The sequence below is a fragment of the Perognathus longimembris genome, chromosome 10, assembly GCF_023159225.1.
Source record: "Perognathus longimembris pacificus isolate PPM17 chromosome 10, ASM2315922v1, whole genome shotgun sequence".
NCBI classification, from domain to species: Eukaryota; Metazoa; Chordata; class Mammalia; order Rodentia; family Heteromyidae; genus Perognathus; species Perognathus longimembris.
In genome coordinates, this window is record NC_063170.1 from 7,381,417 (window position 1) to 7,408,833 (window position 27,417).

General features: G+C 41.0%; 1 protein-coding gene across 6 annotated transcripts in view; it reads right to left on the reverse strand.

Annotated features, from left to right (window-relative positions):
• Positions 1–25,158, reverse strand: part of Cntnap4 (contactin associated protein family member 4) — a 238,675-nt gene extending 213,517 nt beyond the window's left edge. For all 6 annotated transcript variants that reach the window (XM_048355089.1, XM_048355091.1, XM_048355093.1 and 3 more), the window contains exon 1: positions 25,074–25,158. In XM_048355089.1, coding sequence (XP_048211046.1) covers positions 25,074–25,158 — 85 coding nt within the window. The remainder of the gene's footprint in view (positions 1–25,073) is intronic.
• Positions 25,159–27,417: the final 2,259 nt, after the last annotated feature.

The following is a 27,417-nucleotide window of genomic DNA, read 5'->3' on the forward strand; positions in this document are numbered from 1 at the left end:
AGGAAGTGAGTTGGAAATAGGAATGCCGTTAAAATTCTTCATTCAGAAGAAAAGGAATGGCAGGTGAAATGGATATTTTAGAAGACACAGATCGAATTCATAATAAAGCCATAGCAAGGCGTATCCACCGGATTTGACTATTCCTGGCTTTCCTATGTTTCTACCTTCAGTTAGCCATGACATTCGATCAATCCTACATGTTCACCTAGAGTGAATCTCTAGCTCACTCTTTTATTACCACAGTTGAAGTCCTTATTATTATTATTATTTGCCAGTCCTGGGCCTTGGACTCAGTGTAAGGTCCTCTCCCTGAGGGCTCCATGTAGCTGCCCCCACCTCATTAAGTCTCCACCCAGTTACCTGGGTAACCTGCAGACCTGACCGGATCATCTTGGCCACAGGCCAGCACTTCGGTAATAAACTTTCTTTCCTGCCTGAATACCGCGTGGTGTTCTCCTTTACCGGCTACCTACTTTAAAAAACCTAACATATATGGTGCCGTGACTTGGATGGGGCTTAAGAGTCAGGACAGGAGGAATTCCCCTCTATTTTTCTCCTTTTTCTGGGAGTATCCCCAGTCCTGACGGCCCTTTTTCCGCGAACCGAACTGCTGCGAGTAGCCACGCGGCACTTTTCACTAATACCGTTGCTGGCCTCCACACCCACCTCCACCTCCACACCACTTGTCTACCCTGGTGAGTGAAACTGCTGCTGCTCGGGTTCTCTGCCGCTCCATCCGCCGCTTCTGCCGCTTCTGCCCGGTAAGCTCATCCACTCACCAGGCGCCTCCCTCCCGTGCTTTTTGGGTTTTGCATCACAGTCACACCCGAGCCGGGACACTGCTAGCACGCCTCTTGACAGTGCAATGAGGCCTGCTCGAAATACTCAAACAGATACAGTTTTCCCAATGCAATGGTAAATGGTCAGAAGTCACTTATATTTAGGCTCTCTCTCTCTCTTTCTCTTTTCCTCTCTTTCTCTTCCTTTTTCTCCCTCTCTCTCTCATTTTCCTGCTTACTTGCTTACTGTATAAAATTACCAAGTTGTACCATCCTTGTGTGCCTTGCTCACAAAGCTGCCTCTTTTCACAGACCTCCGATACTGAGGCTTGACCACCAATGTGCTTTGTCAGCAAAGATATCTAAAAGGTCTCTTCTCTAGCATTGACCACGTGGTGGATATTGGGTTTAACAGGCACCAGCTCAGGCGCCATTATGCCATGCCACGTGTTCTCTATTAGTGTGTTTGTGTCCTCCTGCCACCCCCCTCAACATGGCATCCCACTGGAGTTTATCAAAATATGGTTTCTCCATTTTATAATCTGAAAATTGTCTTTGCTAGTAAAATTGTTTTTCTAACTGACCACGTGGTTTTAAAATATTGGGCAAAAAAAAAAATGTCATTTACTATTGGAATTCCAAAAGAGTCTACTGCTGAAATTCATTTTTGCATGCTGTAAAACCTATGTGCACAGTGTGTATGTCTGTGTAAATGTCATTTGTTAGTATGTCCATCTAACTATATATCTGTGCTAAAACTCATCACATCTACTGAGTTTTGTCATTGCAGAATTCTGGCAAGTATTTGGTCAATTCTTGACAAGGTACAGGTAAGCTCTAGTCCCCTTGGTCTCTTTGTTTTAATTGGAAATCAAAAAGGGCTTTTGTGGCAAAGACGCCTTGGATTGCAGTTCGAAGCCAGCCCAGGCTGAAAATCTCTCTCACACTCCATCTCCCAACTAACCAGCAAAGAGCCAGGCTGGAAGCATGGCTGAAGAGACTTATCTCTTACCAGCCAAATGCTGGAAGTGGAGCTGTGGCTCAAGTGGTAGAGTGCTAGCCTCGAGCAGAAGTGCTCAGGGACAGTGCCCAGGCCCTGAGTTCAAACCCCGTGAATGCCAATGGGGGCAAGCCATCCCAGTAACAAGCACCTAGACCCCTGGGACTCAGCCAGTTCCGGAAACAAGGATCATGGAGAGGAGTAAGAGGAGAATTATGTCACATCCTAGATGGAGTCACTTTGTCTCGCCCTTTCGAAATTAATCAGCCGGGGATCAAGAGATAGTAGCTTGTCCATCTAATGTCCATACCTGAGTATAAGAACTATCCAAGTCATCCAATTTTTAACTGTGTGCCCTAAACCCTTTCTTTTGCCTTAATATTTTTTTTTGTCCAGCCCCTGCCTCATGAAACTTCTTCCAGGCTTCATTCAAGGACTGGCATCTACCACCAAGGGACCTTGCTGCTCACCTTCTCCAGGAGGGGCCACATTTCTGCCTTTTACCCCTAATGCCGACGCCCCTTGCCAGCAGGAAGCAGCCAGAGAGAGTCTTCGCCCTTTTTCATAACTATTAAAAGGCTGGAATGTTAGGTCCTCTCCCTGAGGGCTCCGTGCAGATGCCCCCACCTCATTAAGTCTCCACCCAGTTACCTGGGTAACCTGCAGACCTGGACGAAGTTACCTCCCCTTTCCTTGAGGTCACATCCTAATCCACCTGGCCACACCCCTTGCCCCTGCCCTAGATATAAGGCAGGGCTGGGTGGGGGTCACTCTCTTCTCTCTCTCTCTCTTCCTTCTCTCCGGCCATGGATCATCTTGGCCACAGGCCAGCAGTTCGGTAATAAACTTTCTTTCCTGCCTGAATACCGCGTGGTGTTCTCCTTTACCGGCTACCTACTTTAAAAACCTAACACTCAGGGCCTGAGCACTGTCCCTGGCTTTTTGCTCAAGGCTAGCACTCTGCCACTTGAGCCACAGAGCCACTTCTGGCCTTTTTGTATATATGTGGTGCTGGGGAATTGAACCCAGGGCTTCATGTACGCAAGGCAAGCACTCTTGCCACTAAGCCATATCCCCAGCCTGTTGAAGTCCTTATATTCTGTGGATCTCGCAACTCACCTAAGTCCAAATCTGACCTGTGGAGTCCCAAGTTAACTCCCACCTCCTTCTTCTCATCAGTTCCCATCCTTCTCATTGCTGAGAGTTTTAATACCATGAGATATAAATCTAACCAATGTCATACATCTGGGTGCACAACACACTTATAACAATAAAATAACCCTCTTTGAGATTCTAGATAAAATAATCCATCCTTAGATGTCCACACAGGAGGCCTCGCTAACCCTGCCCCTCTGTGCCAGTTTCCTTCTTCATCCTTTCATTCCTCACCTCACGCCTGTCCTTCTGAGCTAACACTCAAAAGTCCCATGATTCTGTGGACTTAAGTCTGATTGACATAACTCCCCTTCTCTCCCTGTGTGGCTGTTTCATTCATCGGATCAGAAATAGCTCCCACGGCTCACACCTGACGCTCTGCCGATGGCCACCCCCAAAGACTCTGTATTTCTGTCTCACCATGTCTCGCACCATGCCGGGCTTTTCTACAGAAGGAGAGAGTGGGAGAGCTGAGCTGAGCGCCAGGATGAGTTGTGTCCCTCCCCCCTCCACACACACCGCTGAGCTGCAGATCTGCAGTCTCAGTGCCCTCCCCCTCGTCAACACCCCTAGACAATACCTTTCCTTTTGTTTTAAAGGAAAACAAAACTTTAGTCACAAAACATGATTAGAAAAAAAGCATGTTCTGTTTCTCACAGTCAGAATTCTGCTCTCAGTTGTGATGGGGGAGTTACTGACACATATCGCCATCGCGAGGGGCACCAGGCTGTGGAGGGTGGCTAAATATTTGTTGAATGAATAAATGAATAACCCAAGCAAAGAAAGGTGAAATTCCAGGCAGTGAAGGAAATTACAAGAGGCAGAGTCACTTTCATAGACTGAACCAAACCCTCTGAGCAGTGATGGTAGAAAAACAAATACGAAGGGAATTAAAAACTCTTGTTTCCATTTTCTGGAGTTCATTTTGATAAATATTATTTTATATGATCAGATTCACATCGGTCTTGTGCTTTGTGTTCCTCTCCTAAGAATATCTTCCTTTGGCCTCACTGGGTGTGAATGTCTAGAGACCTGTATAACTTATCATATCCCAGTGTATTATTTTTTTTTAACCATAGTAGTATGTTTGCTTGTAGATTTGTAGGCACATTCTAGTTACCACAAATGAGGGAAACCATGCAACCTATGTTTCTCTGGGTCTGGTTTGCTCCACTTACTAGAGTTTTTTCCAAGTCTTTTCATTTCCTTATGAATGGTACAATATCATTCTTTCTGGTGGATGAGTAGAATTCCATTATGCGTATATACCACATTTTCTTGTTATGTAACCATAACCCCTCTGCACATCACCTTTATAATAACAATAAAAATGCATAAAAAATTGAATAAATTGAAAAGAAAAAATATATTTGGAAAGCTGAAAGAAAAAAGAAAAAGACAACCCAATATGTTGATGTAATATTCAAAAAATACTTTACTAAGAATTTTATAACATATTTAGCTAATATTTTTTCCTTTCACTATAATTCTCTGAATTATCAGAGACGACTGAAAAATAATAGTCCCAAAACATGCAACTATGAGAGTTCATTTAACACGGAACACATTCAACTTGTGTAACTGTTATGGATAAATTTCAAACCATCATTAGTCAGGTAAAAAAAAAAAACAAACTCAACTCCATTGATATTACTGGTCATTTATTGACTTACTTTACAGGAAATGAGAAGACTCAAGTAGGCTATCGGATCAATCAGAATGCTGTTATCTAGGAATTCATATTGAAATGTACTGTCCCTCTGTGTGTCTTTTACTAGAGTTCCTTCAGGGTATATCTTTGTGTCTTTTGCATTTCATATTGGGTCCCCAAATGGCAGGGGTTGAGATGCATTGATGGTTTTACACTTCTACCTTAATGAGAACAGAGAATTCCTTTGCGGGTATAAGGGGTACACAGACAGATACATATATGCCTTGCTCCAAATTGCTCCTACAGGCCTTCTTTACCCATACACCACACCTGAAGCTCACTGAGAAAATCAGGAGAAATCTTGAAATGGCATCCAGACAGACCAGAGCCCATCCTGTTTGCAACTCTTGCTTTTAGGAAGCAGGTATGGTTCAGGAAATGACTTTGGCAGCACATGGTGCTAAGCAGAACTCTCTCTGGTCAAGCCATCTCACTACACACGCTACCATTGGTCAGTTAGAAGCACCCATTGTGGCCCTAATGGCTCCCCTGTAGTCCTAGCGATCGGGAGGCCGAGATAGGAGGATCACCAGAGCCCAGGAGTTTGAGAACAGCATGAGAAACAAGGAGAGACCTCTACTAAAAAAATAAAGAAAATAAAGAAGGACAATTATTTGCTTTGTTTCCAAAAGGTCTAATGATTTACCACTCCAAGATCAGCCATTAACTGATCTATCCTACTCGATATATTGTGTAGCCCACACATACACACATACCAAAAACAAAACACATAAAGATGAGATTAAATACATGTCTTTTCAACACAATCTCATTTGTTCTAAGCAAATTAGTATAAAATTATGAGTAGATACTCGTAAAGTAGATACTTTGTAAGCACACAGTTACAAGGGTTCACTTAACATTTTATTATACAAATTATAATGAAATTCATTTTAGAATAAATTAATGCCCTACATAATCACTTCCTCCAACTCCTTTTTAAAAAAAAAAACTTATGTAATAAACACACCTGTAAAAATACAAGGAAGAAAAACTAGAAAGCAGCGCGTAAGTATTGTTAAAGAGAATCTTACTAAAGTGGTAATCATCACTTTGCTCAATAAGGCAAGTATGTAAAGGTATGGTGTGATACTTATGAGCAGCAAGAAAAGAGATATTCGTCACCTCAGAAATAGCTATCGAGTGATCTGAGCTAGACTCGCAGGGGTCAACCGGCAAAGAAAATGTGAGGCACAAAATGCCCTGAGAACTTGTGATATTTTTCTTTTTTAGGAAGAGGTCAGAGCTAATGAGAAACACCATTCAAAAGCCTATTAGCAATCTCACAAAACTGTGTCTGCTTTCCAGGAGACTGCCCTAGGCGCCAAGCTGGCTTCGCCTTGGAAACACTGGCATACAATCTCGGTGATAATTCAGAGTATTTTCTTTTCCTTTTCTGTTTGCCTTGGTTTTGTTTTCAGGTAGTACCAGGGTTTGAACTTATTAGGCAAGAATTCTATCACCAGAGCCTGAACTGCAGTCCTTCTGATTCTGGTTATTTTTTAGAGGCTATTGCTTTGGAGCCTGGGCTAGACTGCACCTTCATTTTTCTATTGATACTCCCCAGGGTAGCTGGAATGGTAGGCATGCACTACCACATCCAGACTTCCTGTTAGGGATCCAGGAACATTCCCCACCCCTACCCCTCAGACTGGCCTGGGGTGAATCTCACAGACATCCTACTGCCAGCTATCCTTTGAAATGGAGACCCAAGAACTTTGCATCTGGTCTAGCCTCAATCCCAAAACCTCCTGGTCTCTACCTCCCAAGTAGCTGGGAGGATGGGTGGGAGCCACTGGCACCCACTTCCTTTCTTTTTCATGGTCACGAAACAGACGTCATTTTCCCTGCTTACAGAAAAGAAGAACAGTATTGGCAAACACTAGAATGTTTTCTTAAAATGGTGAAATGTTTCTCAAAAAGACGAAAAACAGCTTTAAAAGAAAGGGAAGAAAAGAAGATAGGAAAGTGGGAGGGGCCAGAGAACAATGAAAATCAACACCCAGAGAAGAAAGGGAGGGGTCCCCCCGCCCCAACTGTGCTCCGTGCCTCCTAGGGAAGACACTGGGCTGATGGGTACAAGAGGAAGGCTGAATTCCCAGCCGCCCATCTGGGGTGGCCCACGGGAAGGAGACACCTGGGAGGGGGGAGCGGGGAGCGGCTCAGGGCTGGACAGGGCTGCCTGATGACCCAGCCCTGCCCAGGAGGGAGGGCATCACCTGGAAGGTGACAGAGGCACTTCTGAGATCTGTCAAGGGTGACAACCCCGACCCACCACCACCGACTCACACGCAAACGAGCCACGCCGCTGGAAGTCACACACAGCCGTCTTTCAGGGCCATCAATTCTTGAGCAGAAAAAAAGAAAAGAAAGACTTTCTCCTTCCGGAAGAAATCTGAATTCTTTTTGCTTTTTCTTTGGGGCAAGGCAAAACTCAGGCAATGAATGACATTGAGCCGTTTGTGACATTGACATTTGTAAATGGCTGGAGATACTAGACTCACACTCCTAAGGGAGCCATGTACGACTAGAGGAAGATACAGTTAGACCGAGGGAATTGACAAAAGAAATCGATCAACAAAGACTGGTACAAAATAGAGGAATGTTTAAATAAGAGCATAAACATCTGATGAGCCACTATGAACCCTGTATAAAGAGACACATAGAAAGGTTACTGAGGCAGGAGAAAAGCTCACTGGAAAGGGTAGGAGACCAGCAGACAAAGGTTGAGGTGGGCATGGATGCTATGTGAAGATGGAGTTAAATAACAGAGGGCCAACATGTGCCCCAGAGTCGAGGGCATTGGGTACATTGTTGGCTTCGGCAAATTTTAAATTGACCTGTGTAAAAAGTTATTTGAAATGATGATGGTTAACTTGTTTGATTTGGTTTTTTTGGGGGGTGGGGGGGCATAAAATGTAAACCCAGGAAAGAAAGAGAAATCGATGTGACCTTTGGGGTTGATGACGTAGGAAAGGAGAAAAATGACAAAGAAAATAAACGGCATGATCAGACTTTTGGGGACAGTTTGTGAGTATGTGTGTGTTTGAGGGGGGAGCACCAATTGCTATCATAAAGGAGGAGGTAATTCGAAGGGGATAAAATAAGACTTGTGATAGTTTCTATGGGAATGTTGGCGATACATAGAGATGATTTTTAACAAAGGGCAGTAAATTATCATCCTATGAATCTCTTAGGCTCTGGGGATGAGTTATTTGAAAGAGAATAATGTGCTGAAAGGAAATTACTTGCTTCAAAGACATAAAACTATTGGGAAATGATAGAAAGGCATGGGGGTTGGGGGTGGGGGAGAGGAGATCCTGGCCACACACATCTATCGCCAAAGGATATCAGAAACTCTTGGGTAGAGGGCACTAGAGAGCAGTGGTACAGATCAAAGGAGGGAGAGAGAGAGAGAGAGGAACACAATAGTGGTACCCATCACAACCAGCTAATTGATTTCCTCTAAGTTCTTTCCTGAGATAACACCTCCTAGCATAGGGGTTCAAATAGCCCAAATTTCTGCCCTATATCCCCCAACCTCCAAAAAGGAAAAAACTCCTTTCTACAGGTTGCACAATACCTGGCAGGGCACTAGGCCTGCATAAATGTTCCTCCTGCCCTGTATTCTGGGACAGACTCCTATTGGGCATCAATATTATTAGTCAGCTAGACTGTGTAACAAATACTTTGGGTGGAGTCACTTCCGCTGTAAGGCACTGTGGATTCACAATACTGAAGGCTGCAAGTTCAAGATCCCTAGACTCAGGTCTTCTCTCAGTAGCTTTGGAAGTACTTTCCAGATTTCAATCTCCTGGTTTGTAAAAGATGAGAGTGAAGACACCTACCCTCCACCACCATCTTCCATTCCACAGAGACCAATGTAAGAGGAAGATTTGTCATCGTTGATGACAGCACCTGTCAACACGGGTGCAAAAAGTTCTGAATTCTAATTCCAGTGATAAAAGTCACAGATGTGTGCCATGAGAAGGAAGAAACAGGAAGGGCAATCTCAAAGGAAAAGTGGTGGGATTTGAATAAGGAAAATCATAGCCACAGAACATGTATGCAATTAAAAGAGGGAAATAAAAAGTTCATATTTTATGAAGGCTGGTTTTAAAAAAAATACATATCACCCAAAGCCATGAAAAGAAATGACTAGAGGGTGTTTGTGGACAAAGTAACAACAAGTAAGATGCAAGGACACCTTTGATGAAGTTCATGATGGTGGGGGAGGCCGGGGGAGGAAATAGAGGAGGTCTTTTTGCTCTGTCCATAAAGAAGAAAGATTTTTCAGATGTGAAAATGTAAAATAAAGGTCAGTACAGAGAAGCTGGGATTGAAGGTGGATGAAGGCTTTGGAATTGTGGCGAATGCTATTTGTACCAATTCCATATTAGAAGGCAGAACCAACATGGCGGCATCACCAAGATGGCAGCACGCACAAGGGACCTGGAGGGGACAGAGTTGTTGTGTCTTTATCTTGCACTAATGGTATATTGTTTTGCTTTCTGCCTATCCATTTGATTTAGAGTCTTCCGTCTAAAATGGTTTAATATAGCTAGATATAGGTAGCTCATGCCTGCAATCCCAGCTAGCTATTTCAGGAAGCTAAAATCTGAGGATTACAGTTAAAGCTAAAATCTGAGGATTATGGTCCGAAGCCTGTTGGAAAGTCCATGAGATTTCTATTTCCAAATAAGCAGCAAAAAGCTAGAAGTGACAATGTGGCTCAAGTGGTAGAGTCCAGCCTTGAGTGAAAACAGCAAGTGAGAGTGCAAGACCCTGAGTTCAAGACCCTGTACCAGACAAAAATAAAATAAAAGGTTGATCTTGTGAATGAGCTAACTTTTGCCATAAATTAAAGAAGATGAGGGCTGGGGATATGGCCTAGTGGTAGAGTGCTTGCCTCACATACATGAAGCCCTGGGTTCGATTCCCCAGCACCACATATATAGAAAACGGCCAGAAGTGGCGCTGTGGCTCAAGTGGCAGAGTGCTAGCCTTGAGCAAAAAGAAGCCAGGGACAGCACTCAGGCCCTGAGTTCAAGCCCCAGGACTGGCAAAAAAAAAATGAGGAGTTGGGGGTTTAGCTCAGTGGAAGAGCGCTTGGCTGACAAGTACAAGAACCTGAGTTTGGTTCTTTGCTCTGAAAAAAAAAGATAAGGAGAAGAGAGAGTAAAAGACTATAAAAATAGATCAGCCAAGAGATGGTGCCTCCTAACAGATTATGACAAGATAAAATCAATTGCCCAACATTGACAAATGAAATATTAAATATATACATATATGTGTGTATATATATAGTCATACTTTTAAAAAGGAAACACAAACAAATGATCAGCTAAACAAAAGTGACTTGTTTAATAGTGAACATACCATATCCTCTTCCAATGTTATATGCCCATATCTCCTGATGTTGGTGTTACAACTGGAGAGCAACATATAAACCTTGGAAGTTACTTTTGTTGGGAAAAGAAATACCTTTGCTTTCCTAAGAGTTAACAGCTTTATAAAGATCTGAGCAGGAATGGGTTTCTGGCCCAGGGAGGAAAAGGCCGTTTGGCTTCGGTGGGGGGGAGGGGGGAGCTTGGAGGACACTGAATGAGGTTGGGGGCGGGGGTGATCCTGGCAAAGACAACCACACAGGTAAAGACCAAGAGAGGGAGCCCAGAGCAGAGGGAGAGCACCCCGACTTTCAAGAAGAGACCCCAGTGGGAGTCAGACAGAAGTAGAAAGATTGGCATGGGCCAGGCAGGTAAGAAGATCTGTTACTGCTATGCCCCTAAGTCTGAACTCCACATGGAAAAAGCACCTAAGCAGTGAGATTTAGCTGTGAGACAAAACTAGTTCCATCTAGCAATGCATGATGCCGGGCTCATCTGAAAAACACACGAATAGGTGTAAGCAGTGGCAAATATTGTTGCATGCTACGGGGAGGAAGGAAAAGGAGTCTCAGTGAGGACGGAAGAAGGGACAGCTGCTTCACCAGCCCCACCAGCCAAATCAACGCTGGCAATGCTCGCATGGCAGATGTCACCCAGCTCGGCCTCATCTCCAGGAAAATGAAAGACAGAAATGATCGCAAGGAGGCTCGATTGTGCTATCTCAGAAACACAGAGAACTTTCTGGTATCTTCTCTAGAGAATGCTTCCATGATTAATGATACAACAACACACACCGCCTTCATGCTAATCTATTTTATTTTGCAATTACACACACACACACCCATTTATTTATATAAAGCCACACCATGGACAACCATATAGCAGAGCTTTTACAAGGCAAGCCAGTAAAAAAAAGAAGAAAAAATGAATTTAATCTCAGTTTTACAAGTTAAGCATAGAAAATGATTGTGAGCGTAATTTGACTTTTAGTACCAAGTACCCTACATCACATTTTTTATTAGCCTGCTTTTCCCCCATCCCTTTAATAGATGTTGTATTTGATTATGGAATGTTTCATTTCAACACATTCCATTTTGTGATGAAGGGAGCTATGGGTTTAAGAAACCAAAGGTTATCTTCAGAAATTGGTCTGTGCTTTATTAAATGTAGTCTGCTCTGTCTACCAAGTTGTCTTCAATATTTTGTTTTTAAAAGGAAAATGAATCCATCTTAGGATACTTAAGAAGTGAGGTTATAATGTTTTAGAGGCACGTCAAGTTTTCTTAACAGGACTATAATGCAGCCTACAGTGCTACAATTTAGCACTTCAAATAAGCAAAGAGATCATACACAGCATGAAACAAAAGGACCTAATTGAGTAGCTTTATAACCCTGCCCAGAACTCCCTTACCACCAATTTAGACAGAATTGCTTTTATTTTAGCAATGTTCTTTTAATTAAGTCCTAAACATCTAAAACATGGCAAATGTAAATATGTATTATAAATCCTTAATTATGAGGATCACCAAGCATTCATGCAGTTTCCTGCCTTGGAGATAGGTTCTTTTGTTGTTGTTGTTTTGTTTTGTTTTGTTTGTTTCAAATCAGCCAAAATTGAGAGATAAAAGTGAATGGTGTGAGAAATGTTAAACTTTGTTTATTGGGACTTTCTCCTGGTGCCAGGATTGTTTTACCACGTTGTGTTTTGAGAGCTGAATTATGCTTCAATTTGCCTATCGGCTTTGCAGCCAGAATCTGTCCAGCTATTTCTAACCTTCACTGTCATGTGCCCAAAGACCAGCATTCAGGAACTGATGAGAAGTTCACTCAAAGTTCCTGGCCCTGCTGTTGTCACTGCGTAGTGTAGAAAATGAAGACCTCTGAAACATCAAGGGAGCCATCTTGTTTTTTTATGTTGGGGATGAATGTAAACTTTGGAACCCCAAAGTCATCCTGGTCATGTTTGAATCCTACATATTGGGGATTTGTGTTGTTTGTCTGCTTGCTTTGTTATTCAGAAGTGGTCTTTTGTTAGTTATACAAATTAAATTGCATGTGTTTATGAGGCACCTGATGAAGTTTGAGTGCATGTACACATTGAGCAATTATCACATCAGAGAAAAACGTACCCATCTCCACACACTGTTATAAAACTGTACTGGAAGTGATTGTGATGTGGAAAGAAAATAAGAAACAAACCTTCTTTTTAACCCAATATGATTTCCTTCCAAATGTACCACCTGGAGCAATGCCTCCCATTTCCCCTAACAACATATATGCATATATTGTTAGGGGGGAAATATATATATATATATTATATATTTGGGTGTGTGTATGTATATATGTATGTTTATATATATATATATGTATATTCCATTCCTCAGTTCCCGCCCCAAATATCCTCTCCTATATGTGCACACACATGCATGCTTGCATGTTCACACATACACACTGTCATAATTTTCCCTCAGCAACTCAGTTCCCTTAATGATCATTTTCAATTTAACTTCTTCCCTTAGCTCTGTCTTCTGTTGATGGACAGATTTTAAAAGACAACCAAGTCTGGAAGAAGAGTAGCTAGATAAATGATAGATGGATTGACAGATGGATAGATAGATAATAGATAGACAGATAGATAATAGGTACACAGACAGATGGATGGTAGACAGACAGACAGACAGACAGATTGACTGATAGATTTGCAGTCATTTAGAGAAAATTAGCCTAGAAATTTCACTTTCTCTTGATCTCCAGGAAATCTCTCTATTGTTCTGGTAAGTAAGTGGTTTATAATGATGGGAAAATGTGAAGATCTTTTGATGGCCAAGACAATCAAATGTCAGTCCAAGGTCACGCATCCTATCTACCACCAGGTCCAAGGCATAGCTAATTCCCAGAGGAGAATATCAGCGTCCTTATTTCAAAGGGCGTTTTTTAAAAATCTGTGTGCATTATAACTGCAGAGTAAGTCAAGTAATAAAATTACAGGTTATCATTGTTCTAAAATTTCTACAATAAACATGATTTAGGAAGAGAAGTGAATTTATGTATTACATATTGCTTTTGAACAAATCTGAACCTGTAACCCTATTTGCAAGAGCCATAACTACCAGTAGAGGGGAGGGAAGAAAATAGTCACAGACACAAATATGTCTTTTATGATTTAGAAGTACACAATATCTTATTCTAAAGCACTGCTTTGTAATGAGAGGTACTTAATAATAAAAAAAAAAGTAATTAGCACTCTAGCTATGATACACATCATACCATTTTCCCTTGGTGATTTAAGAAAAAAAAGCCTTAAGAGATAAATTTTATCACTACTCTATTAAATACTTACGGCATTAAAATTTTTTATAGTTCCTAATTTTTGAACTACTTAAAATGTCAAGTATGTGCAGGCTTCAGTCACTTTTCCAATTATTACATAGGAATGACTCATTAACTGTAACATAAACAGGCTCAATTTTACCTCCTGTTATGCTGCGTCCCCATTTTATTACCAGAGTACCATTTTTGCCATGAAAGATGACAAAAAAAATTCATTGGGGGGGGGGGGTAGGGGGTTCCTCCAGCGTGTACTCTCTCTCTTTTCTAACTGCCAAGCAATGATAGTATCTTGTAATGGATTTTGCATTGTACATGCTTTATGATTACACAACACCATAGCAATATTCTAGTTTTGTGTGTGCCTTAATGGGAGATATGTGACCAAAAACTGACTTGAAAAGTCAGTAGAAGACCAACTAGACTTAACCGAAATCTACAGAATATTCCACCCAGCAACAACAGAATACACATTCTTCTCCGCAGCACATGGAACATTCTCCCAAATAGATCACATCTTAGGGCACAAAGAAAATCTGTACAAATTCAGAAGTATCAAAACCATTCCCTGCATTCTATCAGACCACAATGGAATAAAATTAGAGCTCAACTCAAACAGCCACCATAGAAAATCCTACAATTCATGGAGACTAAACAACACACTGCTGAACCATCAGTGAGTCATTGAAGAAATTAAAATGGAAATTCAAATGTTTATGGAATTCAACCAAGTTGAGGACACAAAGTACCAGCTCCTTTGGGACACAGCAAAGGCAGGACTCAGAGGAAAATTTATATCTCTGAGTGAATACATCAACAAACTAGAGAAACAGCAACTCAATAATTTAAGGAAGCACCTTAATTTCCTTGAAAGAGAACAACAAGACAAACCCCAAGTCAATAGACGGAAGCAAATAATTAAAATCAAATCAGAATTAAATCAATTACAGACGAGAAAAACCATCGAAAGAATCAACAAAACAAAGAGTTGGTTCTGTGAAAAAATCAACAAGATAGACCCCTGGAAAACCCGACCAAAAAACGAAGGCAGCACACTCAAATAAACAAGATAAGAGATGAAACAGGTAACATCACCACAGGAATAACCAAAATTCAGAAAATAATAAGGGACTATTTTGCAAACCTTCATGCCAACAAATTTGAGAACTTGGAAGAAATGGATGATTTCCTAGAAAAAATTCATATCCCCAAACTTAATCATGAAGATTTAAACCTTGTAAACAGACCCATATCCAGTATTGAAATAGAAACGGCAATAAGTGCTCTCCCATCCAAGAAAAGCCCAGGTCCAGACGGATTCACTGCAGAATTCTACAAGGCCTTCAAAACAGAACTCACACCAATATTTCTCAAACTCTTCAATGAAATTGAAAGAGAATGTTCACTACCAGACTCATTCTATGAAGCGAGTATAACCCTCATCCCAAAACCAGGCAAGGACTCATCACGGAAAGAGGACTATAGACCGATTTCCCTGATGAACATAGACTCAAAAATTCTCAACAAAATTCTGGCCAATCGACTTCAACAGGTCATCAAAAAAATCATACACCATGATCAAACCGGATTCATCCCAGGGATGCAAAGTTGGTTTAATATATGCAAGTCAATTAATGTAATCCACCACATCAACCGGAGCAAGGTAAAGAACCAAATGGTTTTATCTCTGGATGCGGAAAAAGCGTTCAATAAAATCCAGCACTTATTTATGCTAAAAGCCCTGGAAAAACCGGGATTCCAGGGAACATTCCTGAATATAAGCAAGGCAGTTTATGACAAACCAACACCAAGCATAACTCTAAATGGTGAAAAACTAAAGCCATTCCCTTTAAAATCAGGAACAAGGCAGGGATGTCCACTCTCTCCCCTGCTTTTCAACATAGTACTAGAATTCCTAGCCAGAGCAATTAGGCAAGAAGAAATTATAAAGGGGATCCAAATAGGAAAAGATGAAGTTAAACTTTCTCTCTTCGCAGATGACATGATCCTATACCTAAAGAATCCCATAGACTCTACCCCCAAGCTACTAGAGCTGATCCAAAACTTTGGCAAAGTTGCAGGATATAAAATAAACCCTCAAAAATCAACGGCCTTTCTCTATGCTAACGACCCCAAGACCGAGGCAGAAATAAGGAAAGCAACTCCTTTTGCAATAGCCTCAAAAAACATAAAATACCTAGCAATAGCCTTAACCAAAGAAGTGAAAGACCTCTTTGAGGAGAACTTTAAAAGCTTGAAAAATGAAATTACATCAGAACTAAGGAAATGGAAAAACCTCCCATGCTTCTGGATTGGGAGGATTAATATAATCAAAATGGCAATATTGCCAAAGGCTATCTACAAATTCAATGCAATACCCATTAATATCCCAACACCATTTTTTAATGAAATAGAGGAAGCAATCCAGAAATTCATATGGAACAATAAAAGACCTAGAATAGGAAAAACACTCCTAAGCAGAAAGAACAGTGCTGGAGGAATTACAATACCCAACTTCAAGCTGTATTATAAAGCTATAGTAATAAAAACAGCTTGGTATTGGCACCGGAACAGACCTGAAGACCAATGGAACAGAATTGAAGACCCAGAAATGAACCCACAGAACTATGCCTACTTAATCTTTGATAAAGGAGCTAAAACAATAGTTTGGAAGAAAGATAGCCTCTTTAACAAATGGTGCTGGCAAAACTGGCTCAACACATGCAACAAACTAAAACTAGATCCTTATATATCACCCTGCACCAAAATCAATTCCAGGGGCTGGGGATATAGCCTAGTGGCAAGAGTGCCACTAGGTTCGATTCCCCAGCACCACATATACAGAAAACGGCCAGAAGCGGCTCTGTGGCTCAAGTGGCAGAGTGCTAGCCTTGAGCAAAAAAGAAGCCAGGGACAGTGCTCAGGCCCTGAGTCCAAGGCCCAGGACTGGCCAAAAAAAAATAAATCAATTCCAAATGGATTAAAGACCTCGAAATCAAAACAGACACCCTGAAAACACTAAAGGAAGGAGTAGGAGAAACACTTGGGCTCCTTGGCGCAGGATGGAACTTCCTTAACAATGACCCAGAAAGGCTACAAATCAAAGAAAGGTTGGACAAATGGGACTGCATCAAACTGCAGAGCTTCTACAGTGCAAAGGACATAGCTCGCAAGATAAACAGAAAGCCCACAGACTGGGAGAAGATCTTTACCGGCCATTCAACGGACAAAGGCCTCATATCTAAAATATATGCAGAACTAAAAAAATTACCTTCTTCCAAAACAAAACCGCAAAGAACCAATAGCCCGCTCATCAAGTGGGCTAAAGACCTACAAAGAGACTTCTCTGATGAGGAAATGAGAATGGCCAAGAGACATATGAAAAAGTGCTCTACATCACTGGCCATAAAAGAAATGCAAATCAAAACAACACTGAGATTCCATCTCACCCCAGTAAGAATGTCATATATCAAGAAAACTAACAATAACAATTGTTGGAGGGGATGTGGCCAAAAGGGAACCCTACTTCATTGTTGGTGGGAATGTAAACTGGTTCAGCCACTCTGGCAAGCGGTATGGCGATTCCTCAGAAGGCTAAATGTAGAACTCCCCTATGACCCAGCAGCCCCACTTTTGGGTATCTATCCAAAAGACCACAAACAAAATCACAGTAATGCCACCAGCACAACAATGTTCATGGCAGCACAATTTGTCATAGCTAGAATCTGGAACCAACCCAGATGCCCCTCAGTAGATGAATGGATCAGGAAAATGTGGTACATATACACAATGGAATTTTATGCCTCTATCAGAAAGAATGACATTGCCCCATTTGTAAGGAAATGGAAGGACTTGGAAAAAATTATACTAAGTAAAATGAGCCAGACCCAAAGAAACATGGACTCTATGGTCTCCCTTATTGGTAATAATTAGTACAGGTTTAGGCAACTCATAGCAGAGCATCACAAGAGCCCAATAGCTATACCCTTATGAACACATAAGTGAAATGAACTCCATGTTATAGAAACGATTGTTATATCACAGTTCTAACTTGACGTCCCATCTGTATCTGTAGCTTCTATTATTGATGCTGTTCTTGTATCACCTTCCTGTGGTTTTACCTACGCTATCTCTGTAATCTTATCTGAGTATATTGGAAACCGTGTATACCGGTATTAGAACTAGGAAATTGGAAGGGAATACCAAAATCGAGAGACACAGGGTAAAAAAAAGACAAACAACCACAAAAGCAATACTTGCAAAACTGTTTGGTGTAAGTGAACTGAACACCTCATGGGAGGAAAGGGAAAGGGGGAGGGGGGATGGGGGTATGAGGGACAAGGTAACAAACAGTACAAGAAATGTATCCAATGCCTAACGTATGAAACTGTAACCTCTCTGTACATCAGTTTGATCATAAAAATTTGAAAAAAAAAAAAAGAAAAGTCAGTTGAAGCCAGGAGCTCATGGCCCACACGTGTAATCCTAGCTGTTCAAGAGGCTGAGATCTGGCGGTCACAGCTCAAAGACAGCCTAGGCAGGATGTCCATGAGATTTGTAGCTCTAATTAACCACCAAAAAGCCAGAAGTTGAGGTGTGGCTCAAGTGGTAGAGTGCCAGCCTGCGGACCAAGTAGCATTCTGGAAAGACTAAAATCATAGGCTGAAAATAAGAAAGGTCTGGAAGTCAAATAAATATAAACATAGATGTTAAACACATATATACATATGTTATATAATGTTATTATAATATATATGTGTACATTATGTATAACCAGTAGAAGCACACAGTCACACAGCCATAGCCTTAGATCTCTCTGAAGACATTTAAATGTTGACATGTAATATCAAAGAAGTTAAGAAGACCATCGAAGGACATCCACTCTTCATGACATCTTTCTTCTTTGGAAGTGTAATTTAAGAAACTTAGAACTGGGGTAGACGATTATTTCTCAAGACATTAGTTTAACGTGGTTTAAGAAACTCCAAATCTTTTCAAAATAAAAAGTTCATCTTAAAAGCAGATGAATCCATTTCAGAATATCCTATTAAATTGGGGAGTCTGTTTTTCCCTTTAAAAAGCCTTTCAAAGGGCTAAGGAATCAGCTCCAAATACATTCATGGTAGAGAGCTTGCCTCACATGAGCAAGGCTCTGGGTTCAAACATCAATGGTAATGTGGGAAGAAGACACAGGCGTTCAGAAACAACCGCATTTATTTTATTTTCTGAGCATGTCCTTTATAAAGTGAATAAAGTCTGACTAAGCATTCACTATGACGATTGGATATACACTGTGGAAAACCTGTACATTATTAACAAGTATTTCTTCAAGTTTTGGGCTAAAATTTCCATTCAAAGAAGCATGCACAGTTTCTGAATTCACACCACCACCAACACACAACATGGCTCCTTCTACCTCATCCATGTAGTTAATTCATAAAAATTAAAAAAGAAAACAATCTCTAGTTGAAGCACATTTTGGGTAATGGGCCAACCCTTTGCTATCAGCCTAGTTAACTTGAAAAACAGCAATGATTTTGGATAAATAGACAAGTTAGTGAGGCCAAAACTCTCAAATCAGTAAAAATAGGAGAAAACAACCTATCTAACCAACCTTTAAAACACTAAGACATTGGGGGGAAAAAGTCAGACTAACATATCAGAATATTTAACAGAACTATTCAGCTATTGATGTGAATATGGATGCCAGTCTTGACATAACAATGTTAGGTACACTTTTCTTATTTTTCTTGCTGTTTTCAGGGGCTGGGCCATTCTGTGAAGTTGCGATCAATAACAAGGAAAGGAAAAGGTTTTACAAAAAAGAAGAGTGAAGGATTTCTTAGATTATGTAGAACTAATTGGCAAACTAAAAGGTCAAATAATTCATTAGTTGACAACAGGTAGTGCCCCATATTGATTCATATGAGATAAAAGAGATGTGAATTCTAAACATAATATCAACTGGAGAAAAATGGGCATTTGTAAAGCCAATGGATATTCTAATGCACCAGCAAATTGAAAGCGGTGTAATGTTGCCCATGCTGGTCACCGAGGGACTTACAGCACAGTTTTCCTAATGCACAGACTAAGTTCAGTTCCAGTAGGTTCCATGAGGTTGTCCCTAGGTTAACTTTGATCAGGATATTGGGGCTTTGATAAGACTCAGACATGTTCATTTAGAGTAGAACAATTAGATGTTTGTTTTGAAACATAAACTTTTTTAAATGCTCATTTACTTTGAAAAATGCTACAGTGGAAATTCCATGGTGTTGGATTATTGACAGTTATTTAGAGAATATAGCTTCTGCAATGAAGCTCACTGAGGTGAAACCTTGCATATTGAATACAGCGTGTTTCTTCTGTACAAATGGGGGGCGGGTGGCTGGAGGATAGAGTTTCACATTTCTAGACCAACATGGCTATTAATTTCTAACAACTCAGTGTAGTAAACTGAGATGCTTTTTGCTACGTTGACAGCTCAGATAAAAAAGTATACTTCATATAAGTGAAAAAAGGAACTTGGAAAAGTAAGGGGATGTGTGGGGTTGGGAGAGATGGGGTAGAATGATGAAAGAGTGACATTGATCAAGATGCATTGTACTAATAAACTGACAAGTCAAATTGAAACTCCTTGTACAACTACTTAAAGATACTAAAATCAAAATGATGAAAAAAATACTCTATCGTATTTTAACTTACTTCTCACAATGCTGTAAATACTGTAGTATAAGAAAAACGAAGTCCGTGATCAGTTCTTAGAAATCAAAAGTAAATACAATTCCAAATGAACAAGACATTTACATACAAATTAATTATACTGGCATGAGAAAGTAAAAAGCACTTGCTTAATTATTGTGAATTCTCAGTGGGTTGTGCTTAAATGAAAATCTATTTTTTAATTTGTTCTAGAAAGCTTGCCAATTTCAGTACTTTTGGAAAGTGCTACTTCAAAAATTATAGAAATAAGAACACTTTTCAAACAAGAACCTTCTGTCTTATAATTGATTTGATTCTGAATTTATGTTTCTGATTGGTATGGGGTAGATTATTTTGCAGTCATGAAAATATAAAGTTAACAGCAGAGTTTTCATTGTAATGTCTAAGATACAATCACTTACATACTTTTTGACACTGTAGCCTAGTAGGATTAGTTGAGATTAAGTTTCCTGGAAGCCAACAATTCTACAACTTCACAAATAATGTGTGTTCACTGAAATAAGATTTTTGAATGATAAAGTCATTAAGAAAAAAATACTTAAGGAAGATGGCAAGTTGAAGGTTTCTTCCATTACTATTAATGGAAATGTTAATATTACCTTCAACTCCATAAATTTACAGGGGCATGCTTGGTTGCTAATAATTAAGACTAAACTTTATCATAGTAGTGTAACTTCTACACTCTTTGTGCCTTGTAATTCTATTGTATTATATTACATATTTAACTCAGAACTTGTTCTATAAAAGGACCAGATGAAAAGAACATTAGGTAAGTATTTATCTAACAAGGATGGAAATAATTTTAACAAAATTTTATTGTTAAAATTCAAACTGTTAAAAAAATAATATTTAAGTACAAATTTTGCTTATCAAGTTCTATGAAGAAGGTGGGTGGCTGAAATGGGAATTTCACATGATTATTTTATGCCATGAAGAATTAGGTTTCCTTTCCATGCTTTTTTCAGCCAAAGATGTTAAGAAGCATTCTTAGTTTATAAACCAACAAAAAGAGGCATCAAGCCAGATTCGGCTTATAAGCCAGACTTTCCCCATGAGCAAAATACGTTGTGTTGAAATTAATGCTACTCAAGTCTATCAATCTGTTTTCATTTTTAGAAAGCCAACTTAATCTTGATATGTGCATAGACTGACTGTATCAAGAGATTGTCTATATGGGATATGAATTCCAAAACTAATTTCAGAAGTCAGTAACCAGGCTTATCACTTTAAGAAATCAACAGCATCCCAAGTATCTTGTGAGAAGAGTGTTCGATTATGTTATTTTATGTGCTATGTTATCCCAAAGTTAAAGACCACCTTTCTCAGAAAACATGGATTCCATCAGTGAAGAGATGGCACCCAAAGCCTGGAACCATGTGTGCCTTGCACACATGAGTTGTGTCACACACCATACTTTCTTCCAAGAGTCAGCCAGTGTCACCTCATAGGATTTTATTATCAGGACTCTACTACTATATTCTAGTTTTTCTCCATGAGGGAGAAAAAGGACATGAAAGAAGCTTCTAGAGAGGAATACACGATGGAGTGTTGATCATTGAAGGCTCTATCCCCAGGGCATCTACCTACTCCAGCAGTGACTTTCATTTATTATTCATATTATCTTATGCTTTGGTATCCCGGGGTAGATATAAGATATGTTCTTTATATCAATTATAGAAAATGAAGGACACAGTGAGACACTAACTTTTAATTAAAGGCATTGGCATGCTACTTAGTGGGCATTAATTAAGGCTCAACATGCCCTCCATCATGTGATCTCCAAGAGCAAAGCCAAAAGCCAAGCTCTCTCCAGCCTCACCCGCCTTTGGTGGGGAGCTGACCTGCCTTGACAATATCTTAGCAATCACAGCTCTAGGTCCTGAAGAGTAAGTATAAAGCAGAGCGATGTCTTCCCACTTTAGAGTACGTCTCTTCACTGGAAGAGAAGAAACCAAGAGGTGGCCTAGCTTCTCAAAGAGTAAGCCTTCCACAAGGATTTGTCCCTAAGTCTCTCAGTCTTTAACCAATAAACCCACTTTGACTGGAGCAGAGAGAAGACAAAGAAAAATAAATAAATAAATAGATAGGTAGATAGATAGATAGATAGATAGATAGATAGATAGATAGATAGATAGATAGATAGATAGATAAAACTTTGTTGCTGGTTCCCTGCTTCTGAAATGTCAAATGGGACAGGAGGGACAAAGCAGACCCGTTCACTACAAACCATCTTAACACACGTGGGCTCTCATCAGTGCCACCAAAGGTATTCAAATATACAAGGCTGGTAGTTAGCCCATAATGATGAGCCTATGTCCACACAAACACATGTGTGTGTGTGTGTGTGTGTGTGTGTGTGTTTTACAGATGGCACCTAGTGTGAAGTTTTTTTAATGCTGATTAATCAGATCAATTCATAGTCAAATCAAAGCACACCTACTCTCAAGTTTGCAAGCCTATGAAAAATTGGTAGCCTCGGGCAACTCAGTGGATGAGAGATTCCCTTCTTGTGAATCAGTTGTAAATAAAGAGCAAAGGGTCTTTGTAATTCACCTGAGAGACTGACCTTCCTTATTTACTGTCTTCCTTATTTACTGTCAGTTCTTCCTGAGTTTAATACTGGTATTCAACATCAGTTGTTTTCTTTGCATTAATAGAAAGTCTTGTCCAGAAGGATTACTGGGGTCATTATATTAGAGTAACACTAAAATGCTTATGTTAAAATGCTTATCCTCTTGCATCTTCCAGCCTTGCTCATAAACATTTATAATTGCTCTTCAAAAAAAGCACAAAACGTGATATACTCTCTATTGACAACAAGTGTGACTTGGTCCTTCTAAAGAGCAAAATATTTCCTAAGCATTGAGGAATGAAATAAAAATTAGGAACTGAAATAGTCCTTTTTAAATCTCCAGCTGCAAAACCTTGTCAACACATTCACACACAAAAAGCACTAAATGTAACATTCATTATGCAAAGTCATTTAATTACTTTTTTTGATACTTGAATAACCAGCCAACTCTTAAAAGGTATGCTCAACCAAATATTCAACTACCTTGAATATTTAAATGTTCCTGATCACTTAAAAGAATTATAGTTTCTCTAAGTTTATCCAACGTTTCTGAAAGCATTGAACAACTTCCCTGAAAAAATTAAAGCTGGATGACTAGAAGAAGGATGAAAATGACAAGTGTGACTGAGAAACACAGCCGGAGCAAGATAGACATGAATACTGTACAAAGCTCAAATTTTAGCAGCTCACTTTTGCTTGACAGAGAAGACACGTGACAAAAAGAAAGCTATTTACTGGAGATCTGAGTGTTACACTTTTCATGGGGCTTCCAGAAAACAAACAATCATAAACATGTCACCCGATTCATCCTATCCAGAGATGCAGCCTGGCTATATGTAGTGTGTGTTGGAAAGACACTGCTAGGCCAGTGTGAATGAAGTCGCTTGCAAAGGAAGGACGCCAATGGCAATCCTCTCCACATCACTACAGTGACCTCTAGTGCTTCCTTGCTGGTTGAACTTCAGCTGCTGGGAAAGGCAGCACTAATGTCTTTGCTACAAAAACTTTGCTTGTGTGTGGCTGCATTGTTGTTGGTTGTTGTTGCTTGGTGGTTTGTTTTGCTGCAGTATTGGTCAAAGGATACCATTTTAGCATCTCAAGATTTGGAATAGGAAAAGTTAGGCAAATTTCCACTGATTTCCAGGACTGTCAAATACTCCACTGCCAATGGCCCTAGAGTGAAATTCTCTCCTTGCAGAGTGCAAGATGCATCCTGACATTAAATAAACTCCTATAAATGAACACACAGCACACCGCAGCCATCCAGTGAGAACAGGCATTTAGCCTATGAGTATAATATACAGTGAGTATAATATTCTTCCCACAGAAGAGCCCTTTCTAGTTTAAAACTAATTCTCCCTAGCCAATGTCTGCTTACTGGCTTCCTTCCCCTGAAAGTCTAAACTCTGGCCCATCTAGCAGCCATGTAAGTCGAGGCCCAAATGGACATCATAGCTTTTTTTTTAATGAAATATAAACAAGCCTTTGCTTTGAAATCTGACAAAGAAATTAAAAAGTTTCATTTGCCCAGATTGTTTACTATTCATTGTGGAGGGGGGAAGAGGAGAAGATGAGATTTTCCTCATTTAGACAATGAAAGGCAAATATAACTTCTAAAACTTATTTTATTGCTCATGACACGTAGACATAAAAGGGTCTATCAAATTATTTGGGAAGATATTTTAAATTAGAAATGGAGATGAGGACAAATGTTCTCTGAATCCATGAAATCAGAATGATTCAATCACAAGCAAATTCATGAAATCAAAATATTCAACCCTGAAAGAATACTGCTTTTAAATAAATCACCTGGATGTTTTCCCCTTAAATCTGATACAGGAATCTGCCCCCCATGCACGAGCACTGAAAGTGTTTCTCTAAGCTTTGAGGACACGGCTGTTAATGCTCGAGGTCTATCTCCAGTAGCTCAGCCTGCTCATGAAGTCTGCAGTGTGCCTCCGATATTAGCCTGAAATCATTTGAAAGATACAGCCAGGTCCTCGCCTGCCACATTGCAAACTTCAGAAACCTAAGCAAATGCAGCATAAATTCCCATCAAACTCAGTAATCCTACAAGAAAGGGAGCAAATGAAGACATTCACAGGCAAGTCCCTGGTTAAGATGCTCATTTTAATGTTTTACTAGAACTTGAGCATTCCCAATGAATATTCAAAGACAAGAGAGAGTCACGTTGTGCTCCTAGACAGCACTTGGCACATTTTGACCAGACCCACAGAAGATACAAGTGAAAACCCAGTCACACTGGCAAAAAAAATAAAAATAAAAAAATGTGTAAGCAACATTTCATTTCTAGCAACCATCCTCATTAAGAAAACACAACAACCACGGAATCAAAGTTTTGCAGGGGACACCCCGCTCCCCACCCCCTTGCAAGTTTTAAATCATTTGCTGCTATACTTACACGAATTCCCAGCCTCTGCTCTGTCCCAGTTCTGAGTCCACAACACAAGGAGCAACCGGAGGGCGGCTCCGGTGACAGACCCCATGTCCCCAAAGACTGAGCCTCCCCCCTCCCACCTCCAGAAGACCTCTCCAGTGGCTCCCCCAAATGCTGGAGTCTGTTCTCAAGTCTCCCTTTCCCAGCTCACACTCACTGGGTCTTGTGTGTGTCTCTAGGAGTGTGTGTGTGTGTGTGTGTGTGTGTGTGTGTGTGTGTGTGTGTGTGTGTGATTCCCTCTAGTCCCTCCCTCTTTACCTCTCTCCTCTCTCCTTCCCTCCTCCCTCTCTCCTCTCTCTCTGATCCCCCCTCCCTCTCTCTCTCTCTCTCTCCCTCTCTGTCTCTCTCTCTCTCTCTCTCTCTCTCTCTCTCTCCTCTCTGCTCTGGCTCCTCACTGACAGGCACCCAGCATCTTTAACAAGCCTCCACAGGACCCAGGCCACGCCCACTCCTCCCGCAGTTATCCCCGGAACTGACAGCCCATTGGTCCAGCGGCCGCAGAGGCAGCAGAGCAGCAGCAGCAGCAGCAGCAGCAGCAGCAGCAGCAGCAGCAGCAGCAGCGGCAGCAGCAGAGGCAGCAGCAGAGGCAGCGGCGGCAGCAGAGCTGGGAGCTCAGCCGCTGAGCCGCGGGTGATGAAAGCTGGACCCACCCGGGGGCCGCCTCCTGCTCCTGGGCCTCCTCGGGGCTCCCCCTCCTCCTCCCTTCCCCCCCCCCCCCCCCCCCGCAATCATCCTTAACCCTTGTTTTCCCCTCCTGGCGGCAGGTGGAGGGAGTTGGGGGGCAGGCAGGCAGGGTCTCCTGGTTTTCCAGGAGGTCCTGCTTCTTTGGGCCGGAGCTCACCCCCATTCCCCAGCTCAGGGCAGGTGCCGGGGACACACCGTGCCATGCTTGAAAACGGAGGCACAGAATGAGAGAGAATTCGGCAGCATTGGTAGAATGTCCTGGAAGAAAATAGTTGCCATTGTTGGGGAGGTGTTGGGTTTTTTTGGGGGGGTTTTTTTTGGGGGGGCGCTATCCTTTTTTTTTCTATTTTTCTATAGAACTATTCTATCTTCTCTGGCAGCCAGGGTTTTGTGATGGAAATTCCTCACAGGAGGAACAGAGCAGAGATCCCTGCTTGGAAGCTATTTAAAAATCAGTTAGTAATAACTCTCCAAGAAATTAACATTTCTTATTTTAGTTAGCATGTCTGGAGTACAAATCCACACACACTTAGATTTCAGTTAGGTGTATTTTACTGGATGTACCATGCTGTAAACAGTAGCATACTACAATCATATTCTTTAATAGAAATTCCCAAAAGGCCCCAAATGGAGAGCGATGGAATTGCACACACACACACACACACACACACACACACACACCACATCATCACACCACTACACAACACAAAGTCTTCATTCCAGTGTCCCCCAGAAGAGAAGAATAAGGGTGAGTTCAGGCGATCAATAACTACAGACAGATCAATCTTCTAGTGGCGAATCTATGACGAGCATATTAAAGTATTTAAATGAGGACGTTCAGATTGAATAGTGAGCTGCTTATTCCATAGTGTCACAGAGGGTGAAGAATCATGGAGGTATTTGACTGAGAAGGTGCTAGCTTTTGAAGAGATGGGACCCTGGAGAGCACATACGTCTCTTCGAGACGGCAAACTGGAAGAGCCCTAGGCCTTAGCTTGAGCCACCAGCATCCTCGCTGGTGGAGAGGTGCAATGGAGAAAAAAAGAGAGAAGAGGACAGAAGCATTCATTTAAAAGAATTTTCTTGATGAGCATATGTAGTTCGCTCTGGCCAGCAAACAAAGCAGAATGATGTTTTTCTTTTCTTTATTTTGCAGGTGAGGAAACAAGGACAGAAGTCCAAATGACATGCAGAGGTCACAGAGTTAGGAAGCAAAGTGTGGAAGGCTGGACTTCATGATTCTGACTTCACGTCTGCTAATCCCACTGAGTCATTTTTTTCCCCTAAGATCAGAATTCACTTCCTCCAGGAAAAAAAACATGGCATCCCTTGATTGTTTTCTCTGTATCCTTCATTTCTTGGCTTGGGTCTTTCAATCGTAGCATTAAGCAGACACGGCTATAAATTGAAATTTTGTGGTGATTCATTATTGAGGGGATTAAATTTTATTAAACATATATTATACGCCACCTGTTATCTAACTCGACGATCACCATGTTCCTTTGAGGAGAGCAGCACCGTATCTACTGGCTGAAGAGACAGGAAGTTTGTGGAGATGAGCAGGACATCTCCCAGTGACTCCGGCAGTGGGAAAGGAACTTGACCTTGGTCAATGAGGTTCTAA